Source organism: Centruroides vittatus, unplaced genomic scaffold (genome assembly GCF_030686945.1).
Source record: "Centruroides vittatus isolate TY-2023 unplaced genomic scaffold, ASM3068694v2 contig_417, whole genome shotgun sequence".
Taxonomy (NCBI): Eukaryota; Metazoa; Arthropoda; class Arachnida; order Scorpiones; family Buthidae; genus Centruroides; species Centruroides vittatus.
The window spans coordinates 72,467-87,238 of record NW_027122227.1 but is presented as its reverse complement, the minus strand read 5'-3'; the positions used below and the strand labels follow the sequence as shown (position 1 = coordinate 87,238).

At 25.1% G+C, this 14,772-nt stretch overlaps 1 protein-coding gene across 2 annotated transcripts in view; it reads left to right on the top strand.

The window, feature by feature from the left end:
* Positions 1–14,772, top strand: part of LOC136976620 (enolase-phosphatase E1-like) — a 51,134-nt gene that overhangs the window by 13,546 nt on the left and 22,816 nt on the right. For both annotated transcript variants that reach the window (XM_067271957.1, XM_067271956.1), the window contains one exon: positions 14,413–14,563. In XM_067271957.1, the coding sequence (XP_067128058.1) occupies positions 14,413–14,563 (151 nt within the window). The remainder of the gene's footprint in view (positions 1–14,412; positions 14,564–14,772) is intronic.

The window sequence follows — 14,772 nt, the reverse complement described above, 5'->3', positions numbered from 1 at the left end:
GGATCTGGAAATGCAGAACAATAAATATGTTTCTAGGATAATTTTGCATATCAATATTAAAATATTGCTTTCTGTTGCTGGATAGTCCCAGATACGGAAAAGGGTTAAGGATTAATCATGTAATGGATGGCCTTTGAATAAAAGTGAAGCAAACTACAAAAGATTATGCTAATCAAAAGGCAATACAGAAATATCTTAAATCATAGTTTTATTGTTGCTTTTTGTCAGCAAAGTTTTTATGCAATATTTTTAACCAATTGATGGATGACATTGATTTGTTTTCATCTGGGTATTCATAACTGATGGATGCAATGAGGTCTAGCCATTTTCAACATGCTATTTGTTTTAAGATGTTACATTGTGTGTTTTAGTTTATTTTTACTGTTATAATTATTTTGCATATTTTTTCAATGTACGTACAAGGTGTGAAAATATACTGTAAAGCTCGGCACAAAAATTTATAAATAAATATTGTTTTTTATGATAATGAAATGGTCACTAGTACAACAAACTGGTTGTTAAATTATTTGAATCCACCACTGATTATATGGAGAGTTACAACTCATGAAATCTGCAAACAACATACTAAATTACAATAAAATCATTGCACTTTGTGTCCAACTTTTCTTTATTGCCTGAATATCTTTGACAATCTATCTAATATGCAAATTGCAGTGACATAGGCACCAAATTTTTGGAACTAAACTTTTTATGTGCAAAATAAAAATCCCATGATCAGGAAGCATGCACACCAAATTTGGTTGCACTTGGTCTATTAGTTCTTTCTATCCAGAACTCTAAACACCACCTTTAATTATAACCACCCTATATTTTAAGACACAGTTTAATAAATATTTCTGAAATCAACAGTAGATATTTTCAAACCATTTAAACATTAAACATTTCAAAGATTAAAACTACGTCTAAAAAGTTAAAGTTAATAAACTAAAATACATTTTTAATTGAGAAAATATAAATTGCATTTATCCAGTAAATGTTAAAAGTTTTATATTACTATTTAAACATTAAAGAAACAGATGAATTTAATTTTATAATTTTCTTTCTTTTTTAAAAATATTAAATGTAATATTTAATATTTCATGTAAAAGTTTTATCTGTATATATTATATTATAAATTTTCAAATATGAATATTTTATTTATGATTTACTTAAATATATTTACATATAAAATATCGTAAACAATCTCAAATACGATAAAATAATCATTTGACTAATGAATCACTTCATACATTATATTGGGTAATTTAGAACCCAAATATGAAGTATTATAAGAGAGTAAAAAATAAAATAATGCAGTACTTAATTTGCCCAAAGTATCAATGAATTTAATCAAAAATTGATAATTAACCTTTTCTCTTCTTTGGTATAATATTTGTTCAAAATATTCAGTAAAATATTTTCCTTTATGTAATAGAAAATGTTTTCTAAATATTAAAATAATTAGTTTTTTGTATTTTATAATTTAATTTATGATTGAATATTTGTATCTCCTATCAAAATAGTAACTTAGTAAATTAGATTAAAATTTTGTAAAAACTGTAAGTTTTTAAGTTAAAAATATCTGTATACTTTCAAAATTTTATTTTTTAATACATAAATTTACTTAATAATTTTTATATATTCCTAAAATCAAGTAAATATAATGTATATTTTATTGTTTAATTTAATTTGTATAGATAATTCATCTTTTACATAAAAAATATATTTAAATATATAAAGTAATCTTTTATTATTATTATCTTATGTAGTCTATGATAGAAATATTGATAATTATCTAATCTTCTGATATATCTTATTCTTGTTATGTCTTCTTTAATTGGCTTATTTATTGGATATCTACTACCACTGCTTGGTAAGAGAAATAAAAATATTTTAATGTAAATATTGTTGCAATATGTTCTTATTTTTGTTATTAAAAAGTTTTCGTTATATAAGATATTTACATGATTTAACAATTTAAAAATATACTTCTCCTTATTTTATTTTAATTTTTTAAATCAAAAATAAGGAAATTTAATTTGAAAAGTTTAAGATGCAAATTATTTAGATTAAAAATATTGATTTGTTGATTAATATATAAGATTTTAACTATGTATTTGGTTAAACTTAATAAAATTAGTTGTAATAATAATAATAATAAAAATCAAAAGATCAAACTGTAAATCAAATTTAGAATTTACTATTACCAGTATATAATTAAAATTATATTAATTAATATAATTTTAATTCCAAGTCATAAATCAAACATTAAATTAATAAAAATCTTTTATAATTTAAGAGAACTAAAAAAAAAATAATTCACAAATGTAATAGATGAATCCAATATTTTATAATGATTATTAGTTAATATTTTTATAGTGTTTTTTTTTTTCTTTTCGTTACATTTATTGTTATATTAAAATTTCTCTTATGTTATATATTACATTTTGGTTAATGTTATCCTAGGTATACAAAATGGCGGCTTGTCTCTGACTCCAGCATACAGAAGCGAGGAAACAGTGGGGACAGGCGTTTTCTACACCTAACCTATTCTAATAAATCATCATCATTATTAGCAACTAAATTATTAGAATAGGTTAGGTTTAGAAAACGTGCATCCCCACTGTTTCCTCGCTTCTGTATGCTGGAGTCAGAGACGAGCTGCCATTTTGTATACCTAGGGTAACATTAACCTACATTTTAATAACTAGAAAAATTAAATTTGGGTTAAGATCAATTCTAAAATCTTAAATTTATGATTTTATATAAAAATATTAATTAATTATAAAATTTATATAATTAAGTTTTGACTAAAATTATAATATATATCTTTTTATATAAATATTTTGTAGGACTATTACATAAATCATAAAAGCTACATATTATCTGTTATCTATCATTCAGTTATGATATAGACAGCTCATAAAATTTCAAATTGCCTAAAAATCCATATCCTATACTTACCATAATGATAGTCGTCATATAAATCTTACAATTTATTAAACTTTTAGTATTAAGATTTACAAACTTAAAGAAATTCTCTTTTGAATTATTCAAATTATAATAAATTAAAGATTAATATGTAACAAGTAAAAAAAACAAATTTAAATTATCAAAATGATGATCTTTCATTAAATGAATTTCTTTAAATATGTATTGAATAAGCCTCAAACTTTATTTATATTTTACTATATAAAAATTTAGACAATTAGTGCAGAAATTATCCAATTTTAATTTAAATGTTCAGATTTTTCTAATTCCATATTTATATTTCAAAATTTAATTGTAAATATTATATATATTAAACAATATTTATAAAATAAAATCATTAACAATATACAATGAATATAACTTTGAAAGGCAATTAACTATTCATTGAATTAATTACTGTATCTAAAACAGAGCAACGTAATCTTGCTAGCATTTAAAAGCTTTTTATGTTATGTGTTGCCTTCAACTTCAAATAAAAAGAAAGCCTCCTTTAATTAAAAACTTATAAAATGATTTATGGAATAAATTTTTTAAATCAATAATATTATAAAAGCCCTCATTTATTATTATTACAAAATTATATAGTTGAAGTACCTATTTAGAAATTTTTATATTGTTTTACTGTAACTAATTCATATACAGCATATCATATAATTAAAATACGATTGCTGCAAAAGTAAATTCAAAAAAGTGTATCTTTCATCCTTCCATTTCACTCTCATCTTTACTGTGTTAATTTCTTCTACTCAAATTCTCTCTCTCTATTTGTTGTATGAATTATAATATATTATGGTATATAAATACATGCAGTCAAATCTCTCTACAATGGTATTTAGCAGAACAAGAAAAATATTGTTGTAGAGAGATTTATTGTAATGAGAGTTTTTTTAAAAAGTATCACCTTCCTCATTTAACGTTGTCAGACTGCAAATAGATTATTTCTATAAAGTTAAACAATGTTAGAACAAAAAATCAGGTATAATTAGTCTCACTAGTACAAGATTTAAGTGATTTTATTGCACATTATTTCTGCAGTACATGGTAAATATCAAAAATTCAAAACATCAGTAAGAACCTGAATCTTCCTAGTCAAAAATGATCTAAGTAAAATTTGCAACACTATGATTTTCCTGTATACTTTGTAAGAGAATTTTATTATGTTAAATGAGTTTAAGCACTAAAATACCAAAAACATACTAAATCTGGCAACTCTACTTTGTGCCGATGCTTACTGATCAAAATTAAAGTTTAATTTACTGCATTATCATCATTGTAGAGAAAGAAAAATACTGGGTATTTTATGGGTACAGTAAAAAAAATGCATTGCTAAATAGAGATTTATCATGGTAAAAAATATTACTTTATGTTAAGCTAATACAAATTTCATAGGAAACTATATATATTGTTATAGAGGAATTTATTGTTATATTGATAATAGCTGTACCAACCAAGATTTTACTGTATTATAAACATACACTATTGCATATATAAATTGCTGGATAACAATTTATAATCTACTTAGAATTTGTTTTTATTAATGTATGGACTTAATACAACATATAAGGAATGTTGAAAAATATAAGGCCACCCTAACTTTTCTTGAATAATAAATTTTTATCACATGTAAACATGTGATAAAAACACATCCTACAGTGGGGTCCCCAGACTAGGATCATTGGCGAGCCCCCTCCATCTCTCACCACTTGAATTTGAAACAGTGCTGTAAGGTAAGGGACCTAACCACTTGGTTCCTGTGCCTGCTTTGGGATATGATAAGGCAGTTAAATAACAAAAAATATTATTTTCATTCACAAAAACATAGATTAGATTTATTAGAGACAATAGAGGAATTACACTGACAAATTTTACAATGACAAACATGACATTAAAAACAAAATAGGAACCAACACAAGAAACGAAATGAAGAACTGAAAGAATGACAGAAATTGAAAAACAAAGCACATCAACAAGACAAAACCCAAGAAACTATCAATTAAATTATTTCACAGTAAATTTTCTGACTTTTGCCGAAGCAAATTTTTCAATCACATCACTAGAATTTGTTTCAATGCTTCAATCACATCACTTGAATCATTTTCAATGCTCAAAATTGCTAGGTTATTTAGTCGCTCCTGACAAGTTGAGTTTCTTTGCCATGTCTTCAGTGAATTTGCCAGTTTACAGAAAGGCCTCTCAGCTGAAGAAACAGTTACTGGCACTGTACAAAACAGCTTAATTGCAAGACTAATATTGGCAAATAAGTCCTGAAGTATTTTATCATAAATCACACTCAGAATTCCAATTGGGCTTTTTTCAGTGCCAAAAACTGTCAAAAATACAAGCTGGCCATCTTCATACTGGGCTCCCCACGAACCCAGGCTCCCTGACTAGGGTCTGGTCAGTCACTACCATGTGGGGGCCATGCATGTAAGCAAAAACTAGTGACAGAATAAATGTAGATGTAAAAGAATTACTTATGGTATTTACAATCAAAAATAAAAATATAAATTTTTTTATTCATAAAATCACAAGTAATGGTGGTGTAAAAATATAAGGCTAGTTGCATATTTGAATGATTTATCAAAAGAAAAAAATCACTATTACTTATAATTTAATAATTATAAAGAGATGGCAGAACACTGTAAATGCAAACAGAGGCATAACTGAATTTACATCGCCATTAATTGTTGTGACATTTCCACCCATTGCTAAAATTACTTAAGTCCTAAACTGCCTTTGAATGTGGTCGAATCAGGGTACTAAATTAGGATGGAAGTTCTGCTAGAACTATTGCAAAGCAGCTGAAGAGATCTTGTGCTGTAGTCAATTATATTAAACTAAGTGTGTGATATAGAAAGAAAAAGCAAATAGGATGGCCTTCTAAGTTGACAAGAAATCAGAAATCAGCAATTATCTGGGAAATAACGACAACAGGAACATCATTTGATCAAACACAAAGGCTGGTTGCTAAAGTTCCCAAATTCATGCTTTCCCAGATGGTAAAATAAACAAAACATCTAGTATATAAAACTAGAAAAGCAGCACCATATCTAAAACACCACCATCACCAACCAACCACCAAAAATGACTGATATGGGTCAAAGAAAAAATGTCATGGACTTCAAAATGATGTAAAGTTATTTGGACTGATAAAAAAAAAAGTTCAATTTGGTTGATCCCAACAGTTGGCAATTTTATTGGCACAATCTTAGGAGATAAGAGTTTGTTTTACTAAGTGTCAGCAAGATAGAGACTCAGTCATGAATTGGGCAGGTTTTGGATGGTCTGGAAAAATCAATTTAGCAGTTTAAATGGCTGAATGAAGGCAGTTGGGTATCATAATCTCTTGGATATATATCTTCTGCCATTTGGAGGAAAAAAAAAAAAAAAAGAAAGGCCCATTCTTGCAATTGCAACAAGATAACGCACCAATTCACACTGCAAACTTCACTTACCAATGGTTACTGGATAATTGCATTCAGGTCATGGATTGATCTCCCTATTCCCATGACTTGAATCACACATAAAATCTATGGAATCTAATAGCTAAAGATATGTATGCAGGAGAAAACAATACCACAGTATTGAACAACTCAAAGCTGCAATTGTAATTGCATAAGAAAAAATTGATTTAAATATGCTGCAAAATCTTGTCAACTCTATTTAAGATAGAGTTTACAAGGTTATTTTGAAAAATGGTAATTTGCTATTAAATGCTGCAGGCCTTATATTTTTGCAACACTATTATTTTTTGATTGTAAATAGAATAGGTAATTCTTTTACATCCACATTTATTTCTGTCACTATTTTTTTTAAGTGTAATAAAAATTTATTATTCCAAAAAATTGGGATGGCCTTATATTTTTGCAATACACCTTGTGTACTGAATATTGTAATAACTTGATGTATACAGTGTATAATATTTAAGTTTTGCATCTGAGTGTTTATACATATATTTTAATTATACGGCTACCAATTACTAGCTGTATAATCAATATTGCAGCTAGTAATTTTATGAATAAAATGTTTTTAAATATCAATTTATTCCTATGTTCCATTTTTATACTTTTTTAATCTTCTTCAACTTTTTAAGACCAAATTCAGACTCCTTAAGTTACACAAGACTAATAGAGCATACAAAACAAGTTTCACTTTCTAAACTGTTATATATAGAACAGAACAATTTTGATGGTAGTCAATAAGAGAAGTCCTTATAAGCATACAACTATATAAGTGAAATAAGAATAATAATTACTAAACCTAATTAGAACAAATTATAAGTGTTTTTTTTTTTTTTTAAATAAGAAAATATATAGAAATGCACTTCATCCAAAAATTGCTCTTTTTCTATTCATTCAGTCATTCATGCAAGTACTAATTCAGTAGTAAGTATTATGTATTTTAAAAAGTGTTTTAAAGTTTAATGTAACGTCTCTGAAATTAAAAGAAGTACGAAGGAATTTGGTAATTAGCTTTCTTTTATTATAATTTAAAATAAATAAAAAGATCTAGATTTTTGAGATTTCTATATCCTAAAATTATTGAGAAGCTGATCGAGTGAACAAATTATGCAAAAGATTTAGAATCCATAAAAGGTAATACCTTTGAATCAATGTAGCAGAATTGTAATTCTCATTTTAAAATATTTATGGTCTTGAAAACGATTAAATTTAAATTAATTTCTAATCTCCTAAGGAACAAATTGATTGTAGATATAAATATAAATTCTTTATGAAAAATATTTTTTATTTTAATTACTAGACTGAAAAATTTTAATAATTTCTTAAATATATGTAATATCAAATAAATCGACTATTGAAAGTCTTTTTTAATTCTTATGTTCTAATTTAAGAAAGTCTTTTAAAAAAAACCAAAAAGTTGATGTGGATGAAATATTAGAACATGTTTATAAAAATCTATGTTTAATTAATGGAAATGCTGAAACTTGAAAATTTAGTCTCAGATCTATGAAAATATTAGAATTTATCTTGGAAATCTTCAAATTTTATAAAAATAAAAATATCATATTATTCATATTGAAATATAAACATGAGAACATCCATACTTTCAGGCCACCCTAGAATGGCCAAAGGGACACCTTTGTCCCTCTGAAAAGTTCAATATACGTTTGCTTTATTAATTAAACAGTTACATAAAAGTTATTTTATCATTGCTGATAATGCTTTTATTTAAATTTAATGTAATTTTGTTCATTTTAACTTGTATTGACCAGTTAAAAACGTAAATTTTATAATAATCAAATACTTTAATGTTTATTTTCATAATTTATTACTGTTGTTGTTTATTATTATTATAAGAAGAAGAAAGTACATAAAAGATATAACCTGAATGGTTCAGTTGTATGAAACTATAATAAATATAATTTGTTTTTGTTATATGTAAAAATTTACATAAAATATAATGAAAATATATCAGATGGAAAGTATAAAGATTGGTCAAAAAATGATCCCCCCAAGATTTTAATTTTGGATTCAGGGGACCTTGAAATATTGAAACAATCAGGGGTTTTTCTGTATATATGGGTGTTTGTTTGTATGGTAAAATTTTTTTTTCACACACTTTGAAGTTTAATTCCTGTGCCTTTTTGTTGAAGATTTCCTAATACACAAGCCCTCCCTGAAATTTTTCAGGGAGGTTTGTGTATTAGGGAAATTGATGCTATTAAATTTTTGTCGTTAAAGCTCAAGGGGGATAATTGTGTGTCATATCTCAAGTGGGGTCAGACTTAATTACTGAAGATTTTATTTATTAGCATTTATAATGTTCTATAAAAACTCTTCTCTACCCTCAAAATTAAGCTTTTTGCCATTTTATAATAATTAACGAGATTTTATTTAAAAATTTTTTATAACAAATGTTCCATCTGTTATAGAAAATTTTTACACACACATGCACAGTTTTAACTTTTTGCCAGGAAAGTTAGAAAAGAATCTAAGATTAAAAGAAAATAAAATTTTTCATTATATAGATTAAACAAGAATTTATTTTTAAATATTTACAAAATATCGATGAAATATAAACAATGGTTGCTAGCAAATATATCATTTTGTTTGAACTTTATAGTTTCAAGTTATATTATAAATAGGCTATCTTTTAAAGATAAATAAATAAAATTTATTAAAGCATCAGTAATAAACCAGTATTTTATATTTTGCAAAATCGCAATTTACTTAATTTTTCTTATGTTATACTAACATTAAAGTATTACTTTTTTATGTTCTAAAATACTGTATTTGCAAAAAAATTCTTTTAAAATTGTATATTTAATCTCTATTGAAATTTATAAATTAATGATAATAATAAATGTTAGTAGTATATTAAATAATTTATACTAAAATATTCTCAATAAATAAACAAGAATAAATTGAATTTTTTAAAAGTATTTATGAACAAATAATAATTAGAATGTAGCTTACAGAAAAATGCATTTATATGACCCAGTGTAACATTTCTGTATTTCCTTTAAAAACCTGTTTTGTATGTTGTTTTTCTGCTTATCAAAATTAAAATTTTTTTTTGTATTGATATTCCATTTGTTTTCAGAGACATTATGATTTATTATAACATTAGTGAATGTTTATCAATGATTTTAAATAATTTTAATACAAATTATGGCAATTTTCTTTTGTTTTTAAATCCTACAAAAAAAAATATGTTGATGTGATGTATCTACAGTGCATATATCTTATGAATGTGAATATTATTTATTTATTTAATTTAAAATGCAATTTTAATCATTTAAAACTGTACATGAATTATTTACAAAAAAATTAGAACTTTGAAACTGCAACATTTTGACTGGTTTTTCAATATTTGGGGAAAATCCTAAATGTTGCAACTTGATTAATTAAACTCATTAATTACAACTAACAATTTGCACAAATTGCCAAATCTTCTAATTTATAAAGGAAATATGAATATATACTCGTCGGACTTTAAGACGTTTATTATATTGAATACCACGAATAACTAATTTTCAAATTTATTGCTTATAGCCTTATTATTTTTGTTCACTGGATACGTGAACTAGTTTTAAATTACTTAATATCAAGATCCTTAAGCATATTTCGTCTTATGTGGACCATAGAAAAAGTGACAGAGGATCATAGGTTAACCATGCCTGCTATTGTATAAATATGTAATGTGCCCCATGCATAGACCATTATATAATTATATAATTTAAGCAATATAAAACAAATTTATTGAAAATGTTTTTACCTCATGTCGATAAACAAATTCAAACTTTTAATTAAATCTTTCTGATATTAAAGAATGGATGAAACCTTAATTTAAAAAAAAAAAAAAAACACATGTATAACAAATTTCTCAATGTAACAAATTTTTTAAAACTAATTTCAATCTAAATGATACTATGAAGTAAATCTTTAAATAGATAGAATTTACAACTTATACTATTTCTAATTAACTTACTTAAATAAAATATCTGAAAATGCATGACCTATAACTAAATAAAATTATTAAAAAACTTTATCATTTTTTTTTATAAATCCGTCAAATCAACATAATAGCAAGGTTGAGGCCGAAGTTTTAAATGCGAAAACGTGCACGTTGGATGTTCAGCGCCGATTTCCTGTAAGCCTAGAAGTTTGACAATGGTGTTTGTTAACTCAGTGGAGTCTGCTTGACATTCCAAATGCCATTGTCAAACTTCTAGGCTTACAGGAAAGCGGCGCTGAATGTCCGACGTACACATTTTCGTGTTTAAAACTTTGGCCTCAACCTCGCTTATATTTCAAAAATATAACACAAAATTTTAAAATGTTTTTGCATTTATATTTTTGCAGAAATTAATATTTTTTTAATGCACAATTTCTCATATTTTAAGCTGATAAACAAAACATTATTTATCAGAACATAGAATAGAACAATATTAAAATCTTAATGCATATTGTGAAATATATAAATTAAACAAAACATATTTGTTTGCTTTATTAAACTACTTGTAATTTATTACACGGTAGTTTCATACATTAGAATTGCAATGATATTTTGTTTTCTTTTTGATAGTCAATACATAGAATTAAAATAACATTAAAAATTAATAAAGTGAATAAAATGAAAAATATCTCAGATTCTAAATTGATATTTATGAAATATGTAGTTTATGCTTTAAACAATACAATATCAAATTATGCTTATAATTTTGTTTACTGAATCTGAAACTCCATTGTTTGATTGAATTAACTAAAATTACAAGATTTTCTAATGTAATAATGCATTGTTTTTATTATATATGATTTAGTATTATAATAATTTTTATTTTTTTAACAGTTTTCTAAAAATATTATTACATTACAAATTTTATAGATTTCCTTTAATATTTTTCAAATACTTTTGATTAATTGTAATGTTAAAAAAAAATTCATTAAAAGAATAAAATTTAATAATGCAATAATTTTATTTGTATTAAAATAACATTTCTCTTCATTATTAACTAATTTATTAATAATATTTAACACATTCCATGCATGGACAGTGCAAGAGTGGGCTAGCATCCATCCTAAAATCTCCTTACCCACCCTGAAATAATTTATTCAAGTTTTCCTATATTGACCATTATTAGGGGATTTCTTTGAATACAAATTGATTTTTTACCAAGTAATTATGCATTCTCACTGAATGTTTTTCTGCTTGTATATCTTACTGAAAATCAATTGCTAGATTTTAAAAATTAGTTTGTTTGATGGTAAAATGTGCATTTAACACCTTCCCATGTAAAACAATGTTCCACTCCACCTCCACCCCCAGAATGAAAATTCTAGCACCATTTACTGAGGACATGTCATAAGAATATTACTACATCAAATAATTTGAATTGCTAATAATCAAACTAAATAATAGTAATAAACTATTGGCACCTAATTCCTTCAAATCTGCTGAGAAATCTAGAAATAGTTCAGCCAACAAAAATCCCCATAGCATAAGAAATAAATATATATAAATAATTGACAATATGGTGCCAGGATTCATTGAATTTAGAGACTTAACATTGATATACAAATTAAATTATTACTATTTAATTTAATATAAAATGGATTTCTATATTGTATAGTTTAAAAAATGAAGTAAATAAATTAAAATACTAATGATATTATCATTAGTTTCAATTCTGTTAGAAAAACAAATTTTTTGCAATTTTTAAAAATGTGCTTAGTAAATTTAGACAAAGAAAAAGCTGTTAGATAAGATCATAATTACAGTTTAAAATCAACAAATGATCCACGGCAATGCATAGCATTACCTCCTTTCAAATCAACTTTAAAACACAGATGGCCCATAGTTATTTGCAGGAAATTATAGCAATTATAATCATGCATTTTTATTATTTATAATAAAATAAGGAATCTTAACATACTGTATTAAGAAACTGTCATCATATCATTAGCTTGACTTCATCATACACATTTTGTTAAGTAAATACATCCTACAGACTTTATCTATATGACTAGAAAGTGATATATAACATATCTTTGAACCAGATGTTTATTAAACTCTCCTCGTTATCATATTGTATGAATAGAACATAAACATTTATTCTGCATTATTATCTTTTACCAACTGATTTATGATTTGATTTACATTTATATTAAACATATGTCAAAAACTACCATATGGGAAAACTATTCTATATGATTAATTATCAAATAAGTAAATTCTAATTTATAAGTTTAATAAATGTCCTATACGTTTCAGTGGTTATTAATCTTGTTATAGTTCACATCATTATGAAATATTATTAGTTAATTGAATCTTAACAACCACAACCCCAGAGACAATTAGAAAGAGATTAGGTTGAATTCAAAAGCACAAAAATCAATTACGTCAATAAATATATTTTATATTGATGTACAGTACAATAGTTCGTAACTATAAGATGACTAACAAAAACTAATAGGATTGAATAATTTAAAAATTTGTGATTTAAAAATGAAGGCATAACATAACATTAAGAACGTACATGCATGAAATTAAACAAAAAACTGCTAAAAAATGAAGCTAGCTTGAATATTTATGCAAATAATCTATTACAGTAAAGAAAAAATTCTCATTGCTAGATGTTCCAAAAGTCTGCACAGACAAGTGATGCTGTTAGGAGAATTAACATTCTTTACAACTATGTCATAATTTTAAGTCATTCTCATTATTTTGATTTAACTATAAGCAGATAGTGCTTATGTAAACTATACAATTTAATATAATAAAGTATATAGCAGTGTTTCTCAACCTCTAACAAATTGTCACCCCCTTCACTTCGAAAATTCCGATGCCGAGGGCCGAGGCTAACGCCAAATTTGTATTGCATTGAATAGACTAGTGACTAGTATAATGCTATTTGTTTAATTATTTGTAAGCAAAGTCTAAAATCTGCTACTCATTAGCACCCCTCCCCATTAACTCCACATCTGCAATCGTCTAGAATTCAGAGAACTTAGGAGTCATGAAGGGAAAGGAATAGCTTGGTCAGGGGAGAGAGGAGAAAAAGTTTCTCACCTTTCAGACTGAATATACGTGGAATGGGCACAAAATTCATCTGTACTTGTTAACACCATTCTTTTTAGTTCAATTATTGTATTCTTAACGTTTGTGATATTACATTATTGTACGATATAATGAATAAAATATCTAATTATTCTTAATATAATGTTTTACTATATCGCCCAGAAAATTGTTTTTCGCCCCAAATATATAAATTGTTACTAATCGCCCCCCAACATGGAAAAACGCCCACATGGGGCAATATTGCCCCCGTTGAGAAACACTGCTATATAGGATATATAATTTGAAATTTTCAGATAGCAATACACTGGTAAAGATCTAATTTTTAATCTTTAATTGTGCATTTGTTCCATTTTCATACTAGATCTGTTAATATATCCATATACATACAATATGTAAATTTTGTAATTACTTTTTATTTATTATTAGCATCATTTTAATACAAATTAAAATGATAAGTGTAAAACCAAACAAATTTTTGGAGATTTCAGATTAACAGTTTTATTTTCAAAGCAAGTATTAATTTGATAATGAAGGGAATAGAATATTTCGAAAATAAAATTGTTAATTTTCAGATAAAATTATAGTAACATTTTATCTGATGATATGCAGTTTGATTTGGCATTATAATATGTTATAATTTATTTTGTAATACAAAATCAAATATATTTTTATTATTTATTTATTTATTTGTTGGTATATTCTACTTATTACAATTCCTACAAAATAATAGGGTATATGATTATAATTTATTCCAATATTCTTAGTTTATAAATTTTATTTTATACCAATTTCAGTTGTGAAAAATCAATTTAAATATTTCCTTAATCCCTGTTTTCTAATTTGTAAAAATAAAAACATAGTTTTATTTTTTTTAAATAGAAACAAGGTGGAAAAGATTTCATCCATTTAAGGTAGTTCGAAAAATTTTTTGTCGTCGAATAAAACGACAAGGAACTGAAGAAGTACAAGAAAGCTCAAAAAAATCTTGGTCAACTAGTGAATTACAATATATACCAAATGATGAAAATAGGTAATTACTGAAATTTAAATAACATTATAATACAATTACATAATAATTACAATAATAAGAAATTTGTATCATTTTTTATGAATTTTATAATATCTAAATTAGAAAAATGCTTTGAAAATGCATTAAGTTAAAAAAGTTCTTTAAATTGTTTTTTGAAGTCAGATTATTTTTGTAACATACATACATTATTAGAAAAAGCAATGTTTTGG